A 25,058-nucleotide genomic window follows, 5' to 3' on the forward strand; every position below is an offset into this window, starting at 1 on the left:
GCATGCTTCAGTGTTGCTTGCCTCGAAGAAAGCATATAAGGCATTTAGCTCATCTGGTAGGCTCGCGTGACTGGGCAGCTCGCAGCTGGGTTTCCCTTTGTTGTCTGTAATAGTTTGCAAGCCCTGACACATCCGACGAGAGTCATAGCCGGTGTAGTAGGATTCAATCTTAGTCCTGTATTGACGCTTTGCCTTTTTAATGGTTCGTCTGAAGCCATAGTGGGATCTCATCAGCGTTCGGATTACTATCCCGCTCCTTGAAAGCAGCAGCTTTAGCCTTTAGTTCGGTGCGGATGTTGCCTGTAATCCACGGCTTCTGGTTGGGATATGAACGTACGTTCACTGCGGGGACGATGTTGTCGATGCACTTATTGATGAATCCGGTGACTCAGTTGGTATACTCCTCAATGCGATTGGATGTTCATATTGCAGTCTGTGCTAGCAAAATAGTTATGTAGCTTAGCATCCCCGTCATCTGACCACTTCCATATTGAGAGAGTCATGTTCGGGGCAAATCTAATACAACACCTACACTGAGTATCACTCTTCATATTTTCAAGCATGGTGGTGGCTACATCATGCTATGGATATGCTTGTCATTGGCAAGGATTAGGATGTTTTTCATGATAAAAKAATTAACAGAATAGAGCCAAGCACAGGCAAAATCCTAGAGGAAAACTGGGTTCAGTCTGCTTTCTAACAGACACTGGGAGACAAATTCACCTTTCATCATGCCAATAACCTAAAACACAAGGCCAAATATACACTGGAGTTGAAAATATATGGCAAGACATTAAAGTGGCTGTTTAAGCAATGATCCACAAACAATATGACAGAGCTTGGAGAATTATGTGAAAATATTGGACAAACCAGGTGTGCAAAGCTCTTAGAGACTTACCCCAAAAGTATATATTTCCCCCTTCCACTTTGACATTAGTATTTTGTGTAGATCGTTGACCTAGAAACGACAATTAACTCAATTTGAATCCCAGTTTGTAAGACAAGAAGATGTGGAAAAAGTCACGACGTGTGAATACTTTCTGAAGATACTGTATACTGAACAAAAATATAAACGCAACATATAAAGTGTTGGTCCCATGTTTCATGAGCTGAAATAAAAGATCCCAGAAATGTTCCATACGCACAAAAAGCTTATTTCTCTCCAATTTTGTGCAGAAATGTGTCTCATCCCCGTTAGTGAGCATTTCTCCTTTGCCAATATAATCCATCCACCTGACAGGTGTGACATATCATGATCATTACACAGGTGCACCTTGTCCTGGGGACAATAAAAGGCCACTCTAAAAATGTGCATTTTTGTCACACCTCACAATACCACAGATGTCTCAAGTTTAGAGGGAGTGTGCAATTGGCATGCTGACTGCAAGAATGTCCACTAGAGCTGTTGCCACAGAATTGTATGTTCATTTCTCTACCATAAGCCATCTCCAACATCGTTGTAGAGAATTTGGCAGTACTGTACGTCCAACCGGCCTCACAACCGCAGACCACGCAAGCTCAGGACCTCCACATCCGGCTTCTTCACCTGCAGGATCATCTGAGACCAGCCATCTGGACAGGTGATGAAACTGAGAAGTATTTCTGTCTGTAATAAAGCCCTTTTGTGGGGAAAAACTCATTATGATTGGCTGGGCCTGGCTCCCCAGTGGGTTGGCTTGGCTCCCAAGTGGATGGATCAATGCCCTCCCAGGCCCACCCATGGCTGCACCACTGCACGACTAGTCATGTGAAATCCATAGATTAGGGCCTGATGAATTTATTCAAATTGACTGAGTTCCTTATATGAACTGTAACTCAGTAAAATCGTTGAAATTGTTTGTGCATGTTGAGTTTATATTTGTGCTCAGTATAGCAAGCCACGGCCGGCCACGTGACTCACTTTCTGTAGGAGCAAACCATTTTCGTGAACGTGGTGGTGTACCTAATAAACTGGCCACTGAGTGCATATGTGTGTGTGCACTAAAGGGAGCGATGACAGAAAAGCCAATAGAAGCCAGAGGTCAAGGTCATAGCTTCTCTCCTCCAGCATGTCCTTCAACCCAAAGTGTGTGTGTGTGTGTGTGTGTGTGTGTGTGTGTGTGTGTGTGCTGTGTGTGTGTGTGTGTGTGTTGTGTGGTGTGTGTGTGTGTGTGTGTGTGTGTGTCATGTGGTGTGTGTGTGTGGTGTGTGGTTGATTGTGAGTGTGGCTGTCTGAGCGTGTGCATGCGTGTGAGCGTGTGTGCTTGACAGCCTATACAGTTTTATTATTTCCTGTTGAGGAAATGAGCTGGTTGTGATTGCATTTCATTAAATGTCACCAGGCTCAACTTAATCCACCAATAAGAACACACGGCCACAGCCCCTGTTGAGACAGTGCTGTGATTTCCTGTCTGCCTGTCTGTTACTCTCTCCATCTCCTTTCTCTCTCTCTCCTACAATTTTCTCTCATTCTCTATATCTATCTCTTTGGAAGAGGGGTGTGTGTGGTGACCGGCATGGCAAGCTGTCAGGGCATTCACCTAAACCTGTCAGATTACATTAGGCTGCTGCATCAGGGCTGGAGACACTTGAACGGAGATAAACACACAGGCACGCATGCATGAACATGCTAGGGATGTGACAAATGGACAATTTTGCTAAACGTTTAAAGATCATAACATTCAGAGAAAAAACATAAAATTCCACATCAATTCACAATGCAGAATAAAGGTCCTATTACGCATGACCGCTAGGGCCGGGCAATAACGTTATATCTACCGCAGACATATACTCTTGAAAGCGCCTCGGGGCTACGGCATGTTTGTTTGTCTGTAAGGGTACACTACAGCTTCTCAAACGCCGACACAAAACCTTCTCTGGAGATAGTTTCGAAGCACCACTGAATGGGCATTTTACTTGTCTGTATAGGAATGCCCCATCTGAACCGGGATTAACGTCCATCACTAGGTGGGCAGACCTGTCAATCAAATAATCTTGAGCTGCCTGCACGCACCCTGCCTGTATGCTGCTTGCACGCAGACCACTCTCTCCTAAACAAAAATAACTTTAAAGTTTGTTAAATACCGTGACTTACCATGACATTCAGTAGAAAGAAAACATATTCTGSTAGGAATCGACTCCTAAGATTCAATATTTTTGGAACAGATGAGACAGATTAGTTGCCGTACTTCCAGAGAACACAAACGCTCACATCTTTCATAGCGAGCTAGCGAGGGACTGCGAGAGAGAGGAGGGACATAGTATAGGCGGGTCGGCCACCAGGCAGACGGAGTCAGAACCCTGCACTAGGTCTATCTATCCACAATCAAAAACTGTATTTCGCAATGGAATGTTGTATTTTGCAACTTCAGTAAAGCAGGGCCTATCATCAATGAATAGGCTAGGATATTCTACGTGCAACAGGCCGAAKACTGAACACACTCACATCATTAGCGAAGATTAAGAGCAGGCGAGCAAGCTGCACTTTGATTTTAATTCGGTGGAGGAAAAAAACACAAAAAAAACATTGTTTATCCATTAGGGATTTTTCTTAACATTAAGGATCCCAATTTAGTTTAAATGTTTTAACGTTAAAACGTTCACACCCCTAGCGCACGCGCACAGACATGCACACAATCCCCAGCGACAAGGAGCTACAGTATGTAACACGTTGACTCTGACTAAACAACCAGTGAACACTATTTACTGAACGTGTATGAGTGTTCTCTGTATGTGTGACTTGCTGGGTGGATCCATGCTGTGTTGGCACTTTTCCATGTCATGGAACGGTTGTCTCCACATGCAGTGGTTCCGGTTCTATCCACACAGACACACACTCTAATGTCACAGGAACAGCAGAGCCACTAGGCCCTGACTGTGCAGAGCTCAGTGTGTATTCTCAGCTCCTAATTGGGTCGTATGCAAATACATAATTGTATGTACATTGTTTAGTAGGCTAAACAGCCGGTAACAGACTCATTGAAAGGTGTCTACCCAGAGTGCGTGAAAACAGGCTTTGCTGATTACATTTCACTTCCTTATGTTAATAACATACATTTTACCAAGACAAATATGATTATAATTGAATCATTCAACGAGGTCATTCTCTAACACATTATTAGCATTATATATTTTTTTTTAGTCGGATTTCGCAACATCCGATAATAAGAACTGAGCTCTGTTGACATAGCGGTGCAGGTTTCTCGTAACTTTTGAGGATTTCACATTTTGTTGTCGTCGTCTTCAAAGTTGTTTCCGCGGGTGGCAAAAAGCTCAATACCACAACTCATTTGACCAGTCTGGGAGGTAAGGTTGTTAAAGTCCAGGTAGAAAATGGACCCTATCAGATATTTATATAGTTGGTGAGGTATATAAACTAATTACAACTTAAAAAATGACTTGTTAGATTACAATTGTACAATTCATGCTCCCCGCATAAAAACCACAAAGACTGCCGGAAAGGCCCGAACGCAAGGTCGTAATTTTGATGACTCACACGGTGAGCCATCTGTAGCCTCCTGTACATGGTAAACTGGTGCGCACCAAGTTCTACTTCCCGTTTTAGTTTGGAAAACGGCTGGGAGGAATCTTCTACAATATTCACAACATATTGACACAATTACAATCTTCATAGAGTAAAAATGTAATTGAATCAATGACATGTGTTTTTTGAGGGGGAGTGAACATTATCAAGCCAGCAGCAGATGAAACAGAAAGTGGATTCTCTCCTCCCTCTCTCCCTGATTTTTGCCTGCGGCTATCATTGTCTATCTGGCTAGCTTAAGGATATTTACTATTACCATAGCAGTGACGAACTTGTCTATGCTATCGAAATATGGCAGTACACAAACAAAATCTAACTCACTTTGCCAGCAATAAAGAAATCAGTGACAAATTACTCCAGAAACTGAGGAAGAGGATAGCTAGCTAATGTTATACCAAGCTAATGTTAGCTGATGCCTCTTCAACAAGAAGCAACTGTGAGAACATTGACCCTAAGATAAAAAATATATACTTTCCCATCGAACAAAATCCACCCCTCTTAAAAAAGCCTGTCTATGGGACGTCTCCAAAATGACCAACAATGACCAATTTCAATTTAGAAAACAGGCAGCCTCTATAGAAATCTCCCCCGGCGCTACAGACAGCCCAAGTGCAGACAGCCAGTGGCTCCAAAAAGTAATGCGGCAAGCTGCAGGAATACAATTTCCCATTGAGCAAAATCCACACTACACCTCTCTAAAGAAAACCGGGCTCCTTTCTCTGAAATGACACCAGATCCACAATCGGAAAAAATGGTCGAACCGTCGCGTTAGCGTTTAGCCCGCCATCCACACGTATGACAGCACCAGAATTTAGCTCCCAGCAGTTGGCAGATATGTTAATGAGCTCTTTCACTTGCCCAGTGAAGCCTTGATAATGCCTTGATAATTACTGCAGGTGCTGCTGGCTGTTTGTGATACCTTATAAGCCACGTTGTTGGTAGGGACAGCATCCACTTTGAAAAGCAACGTTTTGCTGAAGAGCTACTTCCATTGTTGATAGCCGTGGAAGTTCTCAAGGATGACATTTTCTCTGCAGATTGACGAGTAGATGCCCAATTCGCYTGCCTCATTCTCATAAATGTATTCCACTTTTTACAAAGTGGGATACAAAGTCCCACTTTTTACACTTTTTTACAAAGTGTTTCATTTGCATAGCCATAGAGGCATACTCACATTTGCATAGCAAGTGCTGCTACGGTACACCCTGCTACCACACAAAGCTTGGCCATCTTGATGAATACTAATGCAATTGCTAGCTAGCTCCATACTACTAACCCACAAGTTTATAATATTTTTTACCCACAAGTATATGAAGGGTGAGCATGGATTTTTATTTCCTCACTGTGGGACGCTGAACGCGGGGTGTTGTGGGATTGTTTCCGAAGTAAGAGCTGAAATCGGCAAACACCTCAAATTCAAATTTTAGAACAATATTACAGTATAATAAAAATGTATTTAAGAGTTTGTAACTTGGGAACGTTTTCTTGGAGTGCTCTTGCTAGCAGATACCCATAGACTTCCGTCATTGCACTAACGCTAGTTAGCATTGGCTAGCAAAACTACCTCTAACTTCCTTCATACTGGACACAGAGACATAAAAATGGTATCCACGAGTTAATCTGACTCTATGGAAGCGGATAAAAGTCCCAACGTATCCCTTTAACGTTTTCAAGAATTTAGTTGTGTATTTTGGTCATCAGAATGTGCCAGAGGCCACCAAAATAGAGCTTGTTCTGCAATTTCTTTCCTGGAACTCCCTAGCTGGCTACTTTTGCTTTTTGGCTAGCTACTCCATGTACTTACGGAAAACACTGATGTGATGCTGTATTTCTGGTGGACCACATGTAGACTTTTCTGCTGAAAACCCCCAGAGAGAAACAGCATGCTGTTTGTTTATGTTATAATGAACTGCAATGGAAAAAAATGTACTCCAGCTAAGAAAGACCATATAAAAGCTCCATATATGATGAGGGTTATATGTGTGTGTGTGTGTCTGTGTCTGTGTCTTACCTGGGTGTCCATGTAGTGGTGAGTGTGGTCTGGGTAGTGTAGGAGAGGTGCTGGATGTCACAATCAGGCTCTTCCTATTGCTGGTCCGACAGCTGCGGAGAAAGGAGACACACACACTTAGAGAAGAGCCACAAACACACTTAACAACGACAACAACAACACACACACACACACACCGAGGCAGTACATTCAATTGGGTGACCAATGAGGAGTTTGCACTGAACTGGGAGGAGATTTCCAGTACATCTGGAACCAGATGAACACTTATTCCCATAATGTGTTCTTTCAACACGCCATTCACTCTTTCAGTGTCCGCATAACAACAAAAAAGTCGCTTTATTAAGACTCTCCACTTCAAGCACGTTAGGGGTTACAGTAGATCTAGTTAAAGGAACAGTGTAGCAGCTCCACACACACACACACACACACACACACACACACACACCCACACACACACACACACACACACACACACACACACACACACACACACAACACACACCACACAACACAACACACACACACACACACACACACCACACACACACACCATTCCAGCTGACCCCAGAGTCTCTGTGTTTCTGTCCCTCCTCTCTCTGTCCCCACTCTCAGTAACAGCTCCACTCAGTCTGAGCAGCTTTTCATCTCTCTCTCTCTAAAGACCCAATCATCACAGCTGGAAGCCTGTACAGTACTCAATGCCCACTGATCAAAACTGCACACTACATTGGATTTGTGTGAGGTGACTGACTGAGGAGTGTGTGTGTGTGTGTGTGTGTGTGTGTGTGTGTGTGTGTGTGTGTGTGTGTTTTGTGTGGTGGTGTGTGTGTGTGTGTGTGTGTGTGTGTGTGTGTGTGTGTGTGTGTGTGTGTGTGTGTGTGTGTGTGAGAGAGAAAGAAAGGACAGTGTGTGTCTGTCCGTCCGTGAGGACAGTGCGTCAGTGTGTGTGTGTCCGTTTACTGTTGATCTCTAGTTTCATGAGTATAATAAGCCATTAACTGTTCGCAGTAAGAATCCCAACATAAAAACACCTGCAGAGCTCAATGACGTCTTTGCATTACTACCGTAGCTGCTAGCCTAGTACTGCTGCAATGATGATGACGCTAATGTTCAGTACACAAGCATACAAAACAGGTACACACACACACAGCAAACTAACAGTGCCATCAGTCAGCTCTGCCTAATGTTTGTATCTCACAGCAGGTGGTCTACAGCAGGGAGCCTGCATAGGAGTGGAGAGAAGAGGAGAAGAGAGGACAGAAGAGGAGAGATGAGATGAAAGAGGAGAAGGGGAGAGAAGATAGTTTCACGTTTGAAGCGGGGAGGAGAAGAGAGGACAGAAGAGGAGAGATGAGATGAAAGAGGAGAAGGGGAGAGAAGATAGTTTCACGTTTGAAGAGGAGAGGAGAGGTGATGAAAGAGGAGACGGTGGTTTGAACATGATTTTGGTTAGGAGAGCCTTCCTGGTTGGAGCTCAAATGTGCACACAGAGCTATCAGTGTCTAGACACAAACTGTACGACTTGATATAGACAGTGTGTTTCTTTGTCTCCGTTTTATTTATTTTTTAAAACCATTTTTAGGGGTTCAGCAACGAAGCTGGTGAAACCATATTGTATTTGTTGTCRTTAATTATTATTTTCCTTCTGCTGATTTAGTGAAAAATACAAATTCCTGTGAGATGGTAAGGCCCAGGAGGGTGCAACGTTGCAAGATTGTAAATGGTCAAGGGCCACACSCTCTCATGCATATTGGCCACATGGTGGCGCTATAACAAGCAATTGAAAATGCTAACTTCGAAAGGTCACGCCCCTCACCCCGTGCGATACATATACAGTTGAAGTCGGAAGTTTACATACACCTTAGCCAAATACATTTAAACTCAGTTTTTCACAATTCCTGACATTTAATCCTAGTAAAAATTCACTGTCTTAGGTCAGTTTGGTCAGTTAATTCTCTCTACTATTATTCTGACATTTCACATTCTTAAAATAAAGTGGTGATCCAAAAACAGGGAATTTGACCTAAAACAGGAACATTTTACTAGAATTAAATGTCAGGAATTGTGAAAAACGGAGTTTAAATGTATTTGGCTAAGGTGTGTGTAAACTTCCGACTTCAACTGTACATATATTACTATTTGTCACACATCTTTTTACAAACAATGTAAAAAAAAATCATTGAGTTAATAAATCCACATACAAAAATTATCTCTTGCTTTTTTTGAGTAAGGCAGCTCCAAAATGCAGGTGTTTCAGCCTAGCTCAGTGCTTTCTGTGGTGGTGGGGCAGCCAGCGGAAAATACCGAGCGTAGGGGTTGGTAATGTTCTCTAGTTATGTAGTGATTGGCTCAGTGTTCTGTCACTCATGTCTAAGGGTAGAGCTTGAAAATTCAAGCCCCTTAGGTGCTGCCATAGAGTTATATCAGAAGTGCCCATCCAAGAAGGCTCAAGGTCATTGGCCACAGATAAAATGGCGTCTGGCAGCGAAAATGAACTGTTTAGCWGCCAGACAAGTCTCCGCTGATAGCCAGGTGTAGCAGTGGTAAAATGTTGGAACAGCTTTATGTACCGTTTTAGTGCAATTAATGTATTGTTCAGTGTTGTGTAGTGGCTTTGCTAGCATGCATCCCCAATATCATCCCCAATATCAATCTTGTTTTGGCCCACCAAGATTTACATGATAAAATTGCCACTGATTACACCTATCTATACAAACTTTACATTATTTGCGAGATCAGACATAATATCACTGTAATCCGAGTGTTCTTTTTTGGAAGTTGCTATCATCTCAGCGATTCTAATTTGTAAATATTTCAACAGTATTAAATGATAACTTTTTTCAATGTCACAAATCGTTCTTCTCTTTCTTGTGATGTAAGTGTCGAGACGATGCGCTGAATCCCAAGCTTTATCGTTCTTAGAGATGCAACGGTAAAACAATTGTATTCCATTGATCCCATTTCAGCCATTACCGGGTTGTGTTTGACAGGTCATTACAAACAGTTCCGCGGTCCTAATATTAACGGTAAAAAAAAAGTCGGGCACAAGCAAGAGCATTGAAGAGTCGCAGGASTACAATGAAAGCAATYAATCCAGCGACATTTAAGTGACAAGTGGATTTTGCACCCCTCAAACTCAGGAAATAGAAAAAGACAGATCCTTAGGTGGGCAGGGCATGCACTTTGCTACTCAAAGGGTGTGACGGGAGGATGGCAAGAACAGAGAGGTAGTAGAGAGACTAGAGAAACACTCCACCGCATGCACACGTATTTAACAACATCCTGTCTAGTGGAGAGAAAAACAGCACCAAATCAAATCAACAACAAGGCCTTGGCACATTAACATAGTTATAGTAAGAGAGCAGCTGTGTGGAGGGAGGCAGGCAGGGGCGTGAAATGAAAGTTGCTCTGTAATTACAATCAGCCAGATTTCCCAAAATGTCTAAAAACATGTTTTCACTTTGTCATTATGGGGTATTGTGTGTTGATGGGTGAGAGAAAAAAATCTGCCTGTAAAACAACAAAATGTGGAATAAGTCAAGGGGTGTGCATACTTTCTGAAGGCACTGTAGAATTAAACATAATGATTATGGCTCTAGATTGCGGGAAAAAGCTGTTTCAGGTTTTAATTATTTTTTTAATTATCCAACTTCCAAGCGTGGGACCTAGCACCCCTTTGGACCACCCCCCAGCCATCATCACGCACTTGTGCCCCCTCAGATTGTTTGGGTTCATGATACCCCTACAGTAGATGGCAGCCTTGAACACACACATCTGAGGGATTTGTGAGGAGTGTGTGTGTGTATTTGGCTTTATTATCCTATCCTCACAAGGACAGTAAAACAAGGAACATTCGGATAAGTGGGGACATTTTGCCAGTCCCCACAAGGAAAGAGGCTATTTTAGGGTAAGGGGTTCGGTTTAGGAGTTTAAGATTTCAGTTAGGTTAAGGAAAATAGGATTGTGTGAGTGTGTGTGCTCAAAGTCTACTTCAAAGCGATATACTCTAAGGAAAGATTTAACAGAGACTCATGATAAAGCCCAAGTCTCAGGTCAAACATCTCTCTCTCTCTCTCTCTCTCTCTCTCTCTCTCTCTCGCTCTCTCGCTCTCTCTCTCTCTCTCTCTCTCTCCTGAGTGAGGTCCCAGAGGTTATAAGTATGTTTGATGAAAGGAATCATACAGTTTGGTGGGATCATCCAGCTACTGCTAATACATTAACAGTACCAACCTGCCTACCTCTGTAACCAGGTGGTAGGTCTTAGCTAGGAGCTACTAGAGTTCGACCGAGTAATTAGGGCCGATTTCAAGTTTTCATAACAATCGGTAATCTGCCGTTTTGGACGCCGATTATGGCCGATCACATTGCAATCCACGAGGAGACTGCGTGGCAGGCTGACCACCTGTTACGCGAGTGCAGCATCAGAAGGACCTTGTGGCTGCAAGGAGCCAAGGTAAGTTGCTAGCTAGCATTAAACTTATCTTATAAAAAAYGATCAATCTTCACATAATCACTAGTTAACTACACATGGTTGATGATATTACTAGGTTAACTAGCTTGTCCTGCATTGCATATAATCAATGCGGTGCCTGTTAATTTATCATCGAATCACAGCCTACTTCAACTTCGCCAAACGGGTGATGAATTAACAAAAGCGCATTCACGAAAAAAGCACAATCGTTGCAACCCCCAAATGTACCAAACCATAAACATCAATGCCTTTCTTAAAATCAATACACAGAATTATATATTTTTTCAACCTGCATATTTAGTTAAAAGAAATTCATGTTAGCAGGCAATATTAACTAGAAATTGTGTCACTTCTCTTGCGTTCAGTGCAAGCAGAGTCAGGGTATATGCAGCAGTTCGGGTCGCCTGGCTCGTTGCTGTAACGCTCGTCGTATGAAGTATGAAGTAGAAGGAGACCAAGGTGCAGCGTGGTAAGCGTTCATTATATTTAATCAAACTGAACACTGAAACAAAATAGAACAAAACAGTTATGTCAGGTGCAGACACAAAACAAAAACAACTACCCACAAAACACAGGTGGGATAAAGGCTACCTAAGTATGATTCCCCATCAGAGACAACGATAGACAGCTGCCTCTGATTGGAACCACACTCGGCCAAACACAAAGAAATAGAAACATAGAATGCCCACCCTAATCACACCCTGGCCTAACCAAAAATAGAGAATAAAAACTCTCTATGGCCAGGGCGTGACAGTTGTGAACTGTGTGAAGACATTTCTTCCTAACAAAGACTGTAATGAATTTGCCAGAATTTTACATAATTATGACATAACATTCAAGGTTGTGCAATGTAACAGCAATATTTAGACTTAGGGTTGCCACCCATTCGATAAAATACGGAATGGTTCCGTATTTCACTGAAAGAACGTTTTGTTAACCATATTAATGACCAAAGGCTCGTATTTCTGTGTGATTGTTATATATTAACTAAGTCTATGATTTGATATTTGATAGAGCAGTCTGACTGAGCGATGGTAGGCAGCAGCAGGCTCGTAAGCATTCATTCAAACAGCACTTTACTGCGTTTGCCAGCAGCTCTTAGCAATGCTTGATGCACAGCTCTGTTTATGACTTCAAGCCTATCAACTCCCGAGATTAGGCTGGCAATACTATAGTGCCTATAAGAACATCYAATAGTCAAAGGTATATGAAATACAAATTGTATAGAGAGAAATAGTCGACGCGTCATAATTCCTRTAATAACTTGCGGCTGAACTTGAAAGGGGTTCCTTCATTATTTTACCGTTCATGTCTTCCATAGAGAATGTCTTGATCTACTTCAAATAAGGTCTGTGTTTCGTGCCTCAGCGTTTTGATACTCGTGTAAATCTCACTAGGATAAGGTAACGTTTGTCAACATATTTTCATAAATCCACTCTATCCCCCAAAATATCTTCGCTTATATTTAGCCAATATTGATCAGAGTTACTGTACCTTGTCCTATGGATATCTACACAGTTATCAAATTGTCAAGGTGGTGTAAGCCTACATGAAACACAGACCTTATTTGAAGTGAATCTAAAAATATCCTATGKWAWARATGAATGAAGGAACCGCTTTTCAGATTTTGCTGGAAGGTGTCATGGGGATTATTATTAAAATAGGATTTCCTGCATATAGAAATGACAGTTTTTGTTTTCAACATTCATCACAGGTAACTTCAACTCTAGTTTTATTATTCAAACAGTTGAGAGTATTTGTGTCTTCGTATCTTGGTTACTTAGTGTGTGTGTGTGGTGTTGTGTGTTGTGTGTGTGTGGTGTGTGTGTGTGTGGTGTGTGTGTGTGTGTGTGTGTGTGTGTGTGTGTGTGTGTGTGTGTGTGTGTGTGTGTGTGTTGTGTGTGTGTGTGTGTGTGTGTGTGGTACGATTATATCAATTTTACAGATGGCAGAGAAAAGCAGAGCACAGTGTGGGACTATTACATTGAATTGGAACCAGGAGAGCAAGGTGTCTTATTTGTGATAAAGATGTAGGCAGTGGTCAGCAACGGCTAAATCAAAAAATACCACCAACCTGTGGAATCACCTTAAGAACACCCATCAAAACCCTTGAGAGCATTGATGAAAAAAGCAAAGGCAAATTCTTCACAAGGAAAAAGTGATAGACATGTCACAAACATTGCAGGCTACAATCTTACAACTTTTTAATACACAAGCAACATGGCAGGACAAAGACCCAACGGCCAAGAAGATGGATGAAGCAATTATTGAGATGATTGCCACTGACAACCAGCCATTCACAGTGGTGCTGAATCCCGGTACAGGATCAAAGATGAAAAATTMTATTGCACAGAAATGCTATGTAAACACACATGAAAGAGTTGTGAAGAACCTGGTGGCACCAGTGAAYGCTCCCCACATGACATTCACAACTGACTGCTGGTCAGGCATTACAGAGTCAATGATGAGCCTTAACTGGACATTTCATTGACAATGTCTGGACAAGAAAGCAGGTTGTGCTGAATGTCAAGACTATGACTGGATCACACACAGGAAACTACATSAGAGAGATGTTTTTTGACCATGTTGGAATACTGGGAAWTCCTCAGGGACAGTGGGGCAAACATGGTGAAAGGTATGAGACTAGCAGAGTTCCAGACTTCAGCTGCAGTGCACACACCCTCAGCTTGTAATCAATGATGGCCTATCCAGTCCGAGAGCTGTGCTAGACATTATTGCCATGTTGGAGAGCTGTGCAACTCACTTTGACCMCTCTGTACTGGCCAAACAGAGGCTGAGGGCCATTCAGGAWGAGCTTGGCCTTCCCAAACACAGCATCATCCAAGCAGTTCAAACTCGCTGGAACTCAACACTACACATGTTGCAGAGGATGTTTGAACAGAGGCGTGCACTGAATGTGTATGCAGGTGAATACGGACACATCAGCAGTTTGTCTGCTGCACAGTGGGACATTGTCTCTAACCTAATTGAGACTCTGGCACCTAYGGAGGAGGTGACACTGGAGATGAGCCACTYCAACTCTACAGCCRMATGCATCATCCCCAGTGTGTCGGTGCTGAAGCTGATGCTRCAGCAGGAGGGTCCTTCTACTCAAGGCATCAAAACTTTACGGAAGACCATGTTGGACAGTCTGACAAGGCGGTTCTCCAAGGCYGAGGAGACAAAGTGCCTGGTGCTGGCAACTGTCCTGGATCCACGTTACAAGAGCTACACCTTCACCCCAGGGACAGCACTAGAGAAAGCAAAAGAGTGACTGAAGGAGGGATCTGACCTACTAAGGAAACCAAATCCCAGAGCCACAGCAGATGGGACGAGTGAAGAGGAGGACCCAGWTCCAGGTGCAAAGAGGCAAAGAGTCCGGGTAGATCAGCCACCCAGTCTGGTGGACAGCCTCTGCCGCTAGAATCCTTGGAAGCCAAGAGGGCAGGGCTGAAGTCCAATGCAGTTTTGAAATTGAGTTGGAGCGTTACCTCACAGAGCCCTGTCATTGACAGAAATAGCGGCTTGCCTTTGGAGTGGTGGAAGCAGAATGAGGACAGACTTCAATCACTCGCTCCACTGGCAAAGAAGTTGCTCTGTCCCCCACCTTCTTCGTGTGTTCAGTGAGGTGAGGTGGGGATCATTTATGATAAGTGGACTGACAGGGGAACATGCAACCTCAAACTTATACAACCTCAAACGTATTCACTTGGAATATTGAAGACTCATGTTAAAAGGAACCACCAGCTTTCATATGTTCTGAGCAAGGAACTTAAACGTTAGMTTTTTTTACATGGCACATATTGCACTTCTACTTTCTTCTCCAACACTGTGTTTTTGCATTATTTAAACCAAATCGAACGTTTCATTATTTATTTGAGAAAAAATTGATTTTGATTTCTGTATTATATTAAGTTAAAATAAAAGTGTTCATTGTTCATTCAGCATTGTTGTAATTGTCAATATTACAAATATATATATATATATATATAGAAATCGTCCAATTAATCGGTATCGGCTTTTTTTGGTCCTCCAATAATCGGTATCGGCGTTGAAAAAAATCGTATTCGGTCGACCTCTAGRAGCTACATTATCTCTCTCCTCACACAGAGCCAGGATAATTATCCTAGATCTAGGCTGCTTTAGCCTTTTCTGTCGGTGCTTTGTTCACTCCATCTTTTTCCGTTCTCTCTCTCCCAGAGAGAGGCCAGAGAGGTCCATCCATACAGCTGCCACTGGGCCTCTCAGACATCCCATGATGCTGGCTACCTGGACCAGAAGCAGTGACCCCTGACCACTCTGACAAGTAGAGGTTAGAGGTCATAGGGAGGAGGGTCTGACGGTTCCATAAAGAGGACAGGTCCACTTACTATGTTCTTTAGACAGATGGAACACACACACACACACACAACATCCTTCTCACCCTTCAAAGATGCACCACACGCTAAGCTCATACTGCAGAGCCTGCATCTCGACAGATGGTAAGAGACTTATCAAACACACAGCTTCTCATGAAGGAATTCTTACCCAAGCTTGGCTGCTTACGTTAGATGCATACCAATAAACACTCACTGGCCACAGTACACACATGCATTCGCACGCACCAGGGTTTCCGTTAGCCGGTAATAGCTGGCTTTTGGCCAATAAAAAAAATGACAAGCCGAAAAATAAAACCGCCGCTGGGAGAAAAACAAAAAAGGAGTAAAGATGTGCTTACCAAGTCCGGTAATAAGTTGAATGGACTAACTCTGTGTGCAATAAGGGTATTTAACATGATTTTTTAATCTCTGTAACCCACACATACAATTAGCTGTAAGGTCCCTCGGTCGAGCAGTGAATTTCAAGTACAGATTCAACAACAAAGACCAGGGAGGTTTTCCATACAAAGAAACATGCGTCCTTCCTAACTCAATTGACAGAGAGGAACAAAACCACTCAGGATTTTCACCATGAGGCCAATGGTGATTTTAAACCAGTTACAGAGTTAAATAGCTGTGATAGGAGAAAACTAAGGATGGATCAACAACATTGTAGTTACTCCACAATACTAACCGAAATGACAGAGTGAAAAGAAGAAAGCCTGTACAGAATAAAAATATTCCAAAATGTGCATCCTGTTTGCAATAAGGCACAAAAGTAATACCGCACAAAATGTGGAAAGACATTTACTTTTTGTCCTGAATAMAAAGTATTATGTTTCGGGCAAATCCGACACAACACATCACTGAATACCACTCTTTATATTTTCAAGCATGGTTGTGGCTGCATCATGTTATGGGTATGCTTGTCATCGGCAAGAACTAGCAAAGTCCTAGAGGAAAACCTGGTTCTGTCCTCTTTCCAAGACACTGGTAGACGAATCCACCTTTCAGCAGGACAATAACCTAAAACGCAAAGCCAAATATACACTGGAGTTACTTACAAAGATGCCTTGTTACAGTTTTGACGTAAATCGTCTTGAAAATCTATGGGAAGATTTGAAAATGGCTGTCTAGCAATGATCAACAACTAACTTAACAGAGCTTGAAGAATTAAAAAAAGAATAATGAGCAAATATTGTACAAAGCTCTTAAGAGACACCCTAAAATACTCACAGCTGTTATCACTCAAGGGGGTTGAATACTTATCTAATACAAATATATTCGAAATAAAGTTAAAACGTTAGAATTTTTCTTCCACTTTGACAGAGTATTTTGTGTAGAGTGTTGACAAAAAAAGTAGAATTCCACTTTGTAACACAACCAAATGTGGAAAAAGCCAAGTGATGTGAATGCTTTCTAAAGTCATTGTAAATACATTAGCCCGGTCATGCTTAAACACTCAATGGACAGTTTATTAGGTATAGTCATCTAGTACTGGGTTGGACACCCCTTTGCCTCCAGAACAGACTGAATTCTTTGGGGCATAAAAATGTTGCTCAATTGTGACCGACAGCTCGATTCAGTCTTAAGAAGCAACATTTGAAATTGTGTTTTTTACATTGGATTAAAGTAGAGACTCTACTTTAAAAGTATATATCATATACTACAGTTGAGGAACAATGGGAAAGTGATTCTGCTTTGAAAGTATGAGAAAATRGCCCTTRAAYGKTTTGGTAYACCTACTGGAGAGCTCTTCWTTGTCTATACCCATTCAGCATCATTCACACCCTCTTAAGCCTTAGCCCCACCCATCTCTTTAAGGATTCACATGAGGCCATGTGCTAAACAGTAAGTACGGTAGTGTACAACCAAAAACTTCAAGACTAAAGGCTGGTTTATACTATCGACATGTCTGTATACAGTTGTCGAAGTGACATCATGAACATTCTATTGTCGTCCGACAGGGATGTCGCTAGGCCTTCATTAGCCCCCCCTAATGAATCAATATATCAGTCAATATATTTTCTGTGATTTTTATTTTTTTGTCAACCGTTCCATCGCATCTTAAACTTCTTACTGGGTGGGCTTTAAGACGTGGGGGAGGCTGCTGCTGCAGAGACTGCTGCACGTGCTRGTGACTGTTAGGTCTACATGTAGCATTTTGGTTAACATTTTGGTTAATGTTAGCTACTTCTGTGGCTTGAGACTGTTAGCTAACAGTAAACGGACAGGAAAAGGCTCTGACAGAACGGATTCATGCAGATAGGCTACGATTTGAATTTGTGGTGAGTTAGAACAGACAGAGAGTATTCACTACTATAGACTTTGGTCATAATCAAAKCTTTGTTAACCAATATGTTAACGTTTTACTGTGGGGCTGCCTGTAAGTTACAGTGTAACAGATGTTGCGAGCTACCTAACGGTGTCTTTTAAATTCGACATGAGTTATGTGGCGATGATATCTAATTAACATTGTATTTAATGTAGTTTTGCTATCTGTGCCAGGCTATAAATGAGACAGATGACATAACATCATGCACATATCTTTTCATCCTCAATTGCTTTCATTCAGTAGGCCATTGCAAAACAATTATAAGTAGGTAATATGTAGAAAAGGTGACATAGTGTTGATCACAATGTCAKTGTATTATYCTCRATTTCTCAACTGTAGGCTAGCTAACGACTAACGCTAGATGGATATACGGAAATTCTTCAAGAGAGGCAGTGCCAGCAGCTCTGCCGAAGACCAATCCGGTGAGAAATTAAGATTTTACCAGTTCAAACAAACAAATTAAAACTTAAACTGAATAATCACCTATTAAGCCTTGAGTTATTGTAAATATGAGTTTAATAACAATACATGTCAAAACACAGCAGACAAGAATGAGGGAAAGAAKCTGGAGGCTGACAGGGCTGAGGGAGCATGTTTGATGAAGGTTAGTGATTAAAAAAAAAGCAAGTAGATGTTTAAGCTKTCAGTTAAATTTGTACAKCAYATGACAGCATATGTCTTACTTTTTGTTAGGCATAAATAAATKATGTTCGTGATATCTTAAAARGGTCATGCAGAAAGAGAGGCTTCTGTGCAAGGCAGAGATCAACATGCRAGCTGTRTAAGTGAGAGAGAGCAAGCATGCCCAGAGAAAGAGGGACAAGAAACAGATCCAGAAAGAGAGGGACAACAAACAGATCCAGACAAAGAAAGTAATCAAGCTGCTGCAGCAACTCCTTCCAGGAATGAGAGCGATTTAGGTGACAAAGACACTGGGCCCAGACAAGTGGAGCTGAATAGCTACCCACGCTAAAGTTTTGGTACACAGAAAAGGGCATTTCAGCACTGCTGGTTTGAGAAATACAATTGAGTAGAACAAAGACACAAAATTAGATTATTTTGTTAGTAATGGCTGCAAAAATTGGAAAAAAAGCTTTGTTTATCTTCGGTAAACATAAGATGGCACAAAMACACAGAGACAGTGGCATGGCAAAGCTACCAGGCAACTAGCAATCGCGGGAACATTGCTCAAATTTTAACATTTGCCCATGCTAGTGATATTGCAGAGAGAAGGGAGTATCTGAGGAGAATTGTTGAGGCCACCTCAATGTTAGGAAGACAGGGGCTCTCTTTCCGTGCCAATGATGAATCTAGTGAAAGCACAAAAATAGGGAACTTTCTTGAATGTATGGAGCTTTTGAAGGAGATCCTTTCCTGCAAAGGTACAATACAAAATCAAATGCGACGTATCTCTCTCCAGAATCTCAAAATGACATGATCGAATGCTGTGCTCAAGAGATTACGGACACCATCGTCTCTGAGATGTCAACGTCTGGAATGTATGCCATTATGGCGGATGAGGCCAGGGATAGGCAGTCTGAACAGTTGGCTCTGTGCATTAGGTATGTGACAGAGGGGACAGTTAAGGAGCATTTACTAGCACTAGCAGAAATCAAGTCATTTGATGCCCAATCAATAGCAAATGAGTTGCAACAGCAGCTCCAAATGAGAGAGGTAGCAGGCCTAAAGTGTGTCGCACAGACCTATGATGGTGCAGCTGTCGTGAGTGGGTTCAAAGGAGGTGTGCAGCACATTTCAGAGTGCTGCATCCGGAGGCAATTTATGTACATTGCTATGCTCATGCTATGCTTAATTTGGCTTAAATTTGGTGCAGGGCTATTACGGAGGCTGCTGAGTTTTTCAGTTTCTTGGAGAATGTGTATTMGTTTTTCAGTACATCCCTAACCACCACAATTTCAAAGAAGCTCCGTCCAAACTTGGAATAGCATCAGCTGAACTTGTACAGCTTTCAAACACTCGCTGGGCGTGCCTGCATAAATGCAGTCCTGGACACTTGAACTGCTATTTTTGATTGTCTATCTGCCATTTGATCCCCCATAGCTGTTGGTCTGAGAGCAAAGCTTTATAAGTTCTCCACCGTGTATTTGCTACTGATGTTTCAGTCCCTTCTTTCTGAGGCACCACACAAGCTCCTCCAGAAAGAGACTGTAGACCTGGCAGAAGCTTGTTTCGGCAAACAAGCTGTATGTGACACACTGATAGGCAAACCCACCGATGCATTTTCCACAGAACTTTATGACAGAACCAAAGTACTGAAATTCACAATATTCCAGAGGCAGATGCAGCAAGAAAGCGCAATCAAACGAAAATGGGAGATTTTGTGGTGGAGACCTCCTTGGGTTTAGGCACAGAATTGTCATGTTCCCAAACAATGAAAACAGAGTTGTTGCTCCCCTGCTTGGACAGCATGGTTTGTGAGCTTGACCAGCGATTCTCGACTGTAGATGCAGGTCCGCTCAAAGGCATACAGGCATGCAGCCCCAACTCAAAAAACGTCCTAGATACATCATGCTTAACTGAGTTTGCCAAGCACCACGGTATTGATGCGCGGAAAAGAGAGACTGGATGTCCTCCAAAAGATATGCTTGCTGTGCATAACCTCCTGGATGATGATATGTTTCCTTCTCTGAAGGAAATTATTCAGGTTGCCCTCACAATTCCTGTGAGCAGCTGCTCCTGTGAAAGGTCCTTTAGTGCACTGCGCCGGCTGCACTCCTGGTTGCGGAAGACAATGGGTCAGAAAAGGCTTACAAGTCTTGCAGCCATGTCCATTGAGGGTGAAGTGCTTGCCATAATAGTGTCATTGACCACTTTCCCACCTTTAAAAATAGGAGGTACACTTTGATGCGTCCACAAAATAAGTATCAACAGAGAGAAGCAGGAGGAGCAGTGCTGTAATATAGGTTGTAATATTTGTTTGGGATATTACTTTTTTACCAGATTTTATTCCTAAATATTTATCCGTTTTTAATTTTTTTTATTTAGCTCATTAGTTGAATTTAGTTTTGCTCCATTGTGGATGATACTGTTTAAGATGTTCCGTGTGTCTGAATTATTGGGTTAATTTTGAGCAACAATTAACRAAAGAGTGAAACTTAAATAAAKATTTTTTTCTAATGGTATAATATGACCTGCATGTTGTCTCATTTCTCACTCTCTTTCTCTCTCAAAATAAAAAGTATTTTGGCCTCATAGTACAGCCATTATTGTGCCTTTTGATGGTGTTAGATGGATGGGGACAGAGTGCTTTAATTTCTTTATTTGGATAGAATTTAAGTAAGTCATATTAGATAAGTGTCTAACACAAACTATGAGACAGGTATAACTTTTAGCCAAAAACTCCACTTTGAGCAAAAATAACCTTTATTTTTGATAGATTTTACACCATTGTTTACTTTTAAAAAAATACATGATGAAAATTACGTTTTGGGAGCTTTAAAAAAAATCCTGGGGAGTATGCCCAGACCCCTAAAAGAGGCTTAGCCCCCCTATACATGAATCTCTAGTTGACGTCCTGTCGTCCGACCATCAAACTTGTCGTTAACGTTATGAAAAGTATATTAACAAAAAACGATAATTAGCAGCCTGGTGGTCCAAAATAGATAACTGGTGTATTTACTAATCAGTAAAACCATCCACTTAAAAATGAAATTTAGTATATGTTTTAGCAAACCTGAAACTAAAACAAAAACTTTCTGAACCAACTGTTTTTGGTTCATTTCTAGAACTCTTTTTAGCTATCATATTCTAACGTGTATGTTAGCTTGGTTAGTACGCAGTTCAAATAATCATATCATTATAGCTGACAACATCTCTAAACTCTGTTAGGTAAACTGTGTATTAATATGACAGGGAAAAATAAATACTCACAAAAGTTATTTAACTCTCTAAACACAAAACTTATGTTAATAGGGCGAGACAGGCAAATTACAGAAAATTGCTTACAGTTGTGCACGTGTGACAACATAAAAGCAGGCAATTCCTACTACCGAGGGGAAGAAAACAGATTTTAAACTTGGACACGTCTCGTTGGCCTAATGTTATATCCTAATTTGACTTTGGTGCAGATCATTTGTCTTCACATTACAGTCTCTGAATGAGACACACACTCATACAAATACAATCAAAGTTTCATGCAAAGGGTAAGAAGTGTAAATGGTACATTGAAGATGATTACTTGCATAGAGTCTTTTGTTTAGACATGTAGCTAGCTTAGCTAGCTAAACAATGAACCATAATCCCAATTCATAACGTTATTCCCCTGTATGAATCTACAGGTAGATATCAGCTAACTAACAGCTAGGTTCAATGTTTATCTAGCTAGCTAACATTAGGCTATAACTGCAATGGAAATGGCTCTGAGATACGAATAATATTACTACAAATATCATACAGATAATATTAGCTAGCGAGCCAGCCAGCTAACGTTAGCTAGCTAGCTAACAGTATGATTTCACTTGCAACGAAAATGACTTTCTGACAAAATTAGAAATGTATAATATCTGAAAATGTAGCTAGCTAGACTCTCTTACCCGTATACATGGGTGAACACGTCTCCCTCTGTCACGGTTGCCCTTAGTTTGAAGATGTAATCCGGAGACAGGTGTTTTATACATCAGCCTTCTGTGTTATCTTTTTGACAGCTCATGTTATAGACAGAAACGTGCTACATGGCAGATCGATCTGAACTCATCTCTCGGCATGTCCATCCCATCCATTATCTCAGCCAATCAYGGCAAGCGGAAGGTTCCTGTCTTTTTCTGTGGCTAAACCAACTAGGCTCATCATTTTTTTTAAATTCGTATTTACAGATGGCATACAAGTTTATTATTAAGGCACATGAAAGTTCACATGTTCCAGAAGTAATTTCTGCCCAAAACATTTTTATGTTCAAATGCCTCTCCTGTGAAGTAGTGACACACAACATACACCAAGTTTCCTGAAACAAATCACAGTTGGTATCAAGGGACCTAACGTGTGCCAGGAAAACATTCTGCACACCATTATACCACCGCCACCAGCCTGTACCRTTGACACAAGGCAGAATGGGGCCATGGACTCATGCTGCTAACGCCAAATCCTGACTCTGCAATCAGCATGACACAACAGGAGCCAGGATTTGTCGGACCAGGCAATGTTTTTCCACTCYCCAATTGTCCAGTGTTGGTGATCGCGTGCCCACTGGAGCCGCTTCTTCTTGTTTTTAGCTGATAGGGAGTGGWACCYGGTGTGGTCKTCTGCTGCAATAGCCCATCTGTGACAAGGAYTGACRAGTTGTGCCTTCCGAGATTTTACAAATATTYCCATATGCCATTGAAACCAGTAGTCTATGTTCTAATGGTTTTCAAATCAACTTGCTTTCATTATCCAGKAGCCAAAGGCACAATCTTAGTCATATAAGCAAACCATGCTAGTTGTTGCATCTTTAGATCTCCCTTCTTTCAGATATTTTCATCTCTGTCACATGAAACCGCTCGCATGATTCGTGTGCTTTTTACAAYGGTGTTTTCCCGGTAATTGCATTATGGAACAAACATTCGCATGTAGCCTACTGCCTTGTGCACACTTATACTGTGAAAAAAAATTAAGTTTAGAGCTGATGTATCAGACTCATTGCTTTTTAAAGTATTGTTTTATGTAGACCAGGTCTACTGGTKGTATGAATTTGKGATCTATCGCCCCACAACTGTCCCCAGAGTCTGTTTGGAATAGGCTATTTCTTTCTTGCACAGAATTACAAACTGACCAATAGATTATGTCAACTTTTATTGGGGATATTAGATTGACATAGGCTAGTGATTTTGCTGTTCGTTATTGGTCTTGTTGGCTGAGGAAAAGTAAACGTAGCAGYTATTCTAACATCTTCAAAGTGCGCATCGGATTTGGGCAAGAAGGACGATCGCTGTGCATCCTCGAGTTGCATGTTCTGTTAAGATGAATAACCATCATCTAAATGGGATTTCTGTCAATGCATATGGGTGCAGTAGATTTCTCAAATGTCCGTTAAATTAAAATGTCCGGCGCCACATTTTCCTAAGGAAAGCCTGGCACACACGCATACACACCTACACACAAAACAGAGAGACGAGAGTGGGATTGGAATTGGAAATGTGAAATGAGATTTGAATGTTAAATGTCAATTAATAATTTTCTTTATACAAGTAATTACCGGCTCTAATTGTCTCACCAAACAGTTCAATGAGGGGGCCGGCCGGGGGTTCGACAGGCAGGCAGGCTGGTGTGCCGCTCACAATCTTGATCAGGAGTTAACTTCTTTGATATAGGGGGCAGCATTTTCACTTTTGGATGAATTGCGTGCCCATAGTGAACTGCCTCCTACTCTGTCCCAGATGCTAATATATGCATATTATTACTATTGGATATAAAACACTCTGAAGTTTCTAAAGCTGTTGAATGATGTCTGTGAGTATAACATAATCATATGGCAGGCAAAGACGTTCAACTCATCGCCTATTCAAATCCCTGTAAGTTAGGATTCCTACGCCTTCCACTAGATGTCAACAGTCTGTAGAACGTGGAGATGAAGCCTCTAGGGTTGATGCTGGGGCCTGGATGCCGGTGTGTTTCATCAGTGGTCTGGGCACGAATGCCAGTTCCTGGTCACACGCTTTCCTCATGATATCGCCTTGCGTTCCATAACTTCTACAGACAGAAGGAATGCTTCCGGTTGGAACGTTATTGGATATATATGATAACAACATCCTGAAGATTGATTCTCAACTTAGTTTGACCAGTTTATTCGACCTGTTAAATAACTTTTTGAAGTTTTTCGTCCGAGTTCGCCTGCATTTGCGCGGCGTTTGGACATGTGCACTAAACATGCCTAGCAAAAGTAGCTACTTAGACTAAGTAATGGACATTATCAACAAAACAACGATTTATTGTGGAACTAGATCCTGGGGTGCATTCTGATGAGATCATCAAAGGTAAAGGAATATTTATGATGTAATTCGTATTTCTGTTGACTCCAACATGGCGGAGAAATGTTGTTATTTTTGAGCGCGCGTCTCAGATTATTGCATGGTGTGCTTTTTACGTAACGTTTTTGGGAAATCTGACACAGCGTTGCATTAAGAACAAGTGTATCTTTAATTCTATGAAAAACATGTATCTTTCATCAAAGTTTATGATTGAGAGTATTTTATGTTGACGTGGCTCTCTGCAATTTTCTCGGATTATTTTGAGGCATTTCTGACATGCGCCAATGTAAACCGAGATTGTGGATATAAATATGCACATTATCGAACAAAACATAAATGTATTGTGTAACATGATGTCCTATGAGTGTATCTGATGCAGATCATCAAAGGTTAGTGATT

At 41.6% G+C, this 25,058-nt stretch overlaps 1 protein-coding gene across 1 annotated transcript in view; it reads right to left on the reverse strand.

Moving 5' to 3' along the window:
- The window catches only part of mast2 (microtubule associated serine/threonine kinase 2), a 271,656-nt gene that overhangs the window by 62,808 nt on the left and 183,790 nt on the right, over positions 1–25,058 (reverse strand). Inside the window, 1 exon segment of the mRNA XM_070446251.1 lies at positions 6,534–6,625. Coding sequence (XP_070302352.1) covers positions 6,534–6,625 — 92 coding nt within the window.

Source organism: Salvelinus sp. IW2-2015, linkage group LG13 (assembly GCF_002910315.2).
Source record: "Salvelinus sp. IW2-2015 linkage group LG13, ASM291031v2, whole genome shotgun sequence".
Lineage (NCBI taxonomy): Eukaryota > Metazoa > Chordata > Actinopteri > Salmoniformes > Salmonidae > Salvelinus > Salvelinus sp. IW2-2015.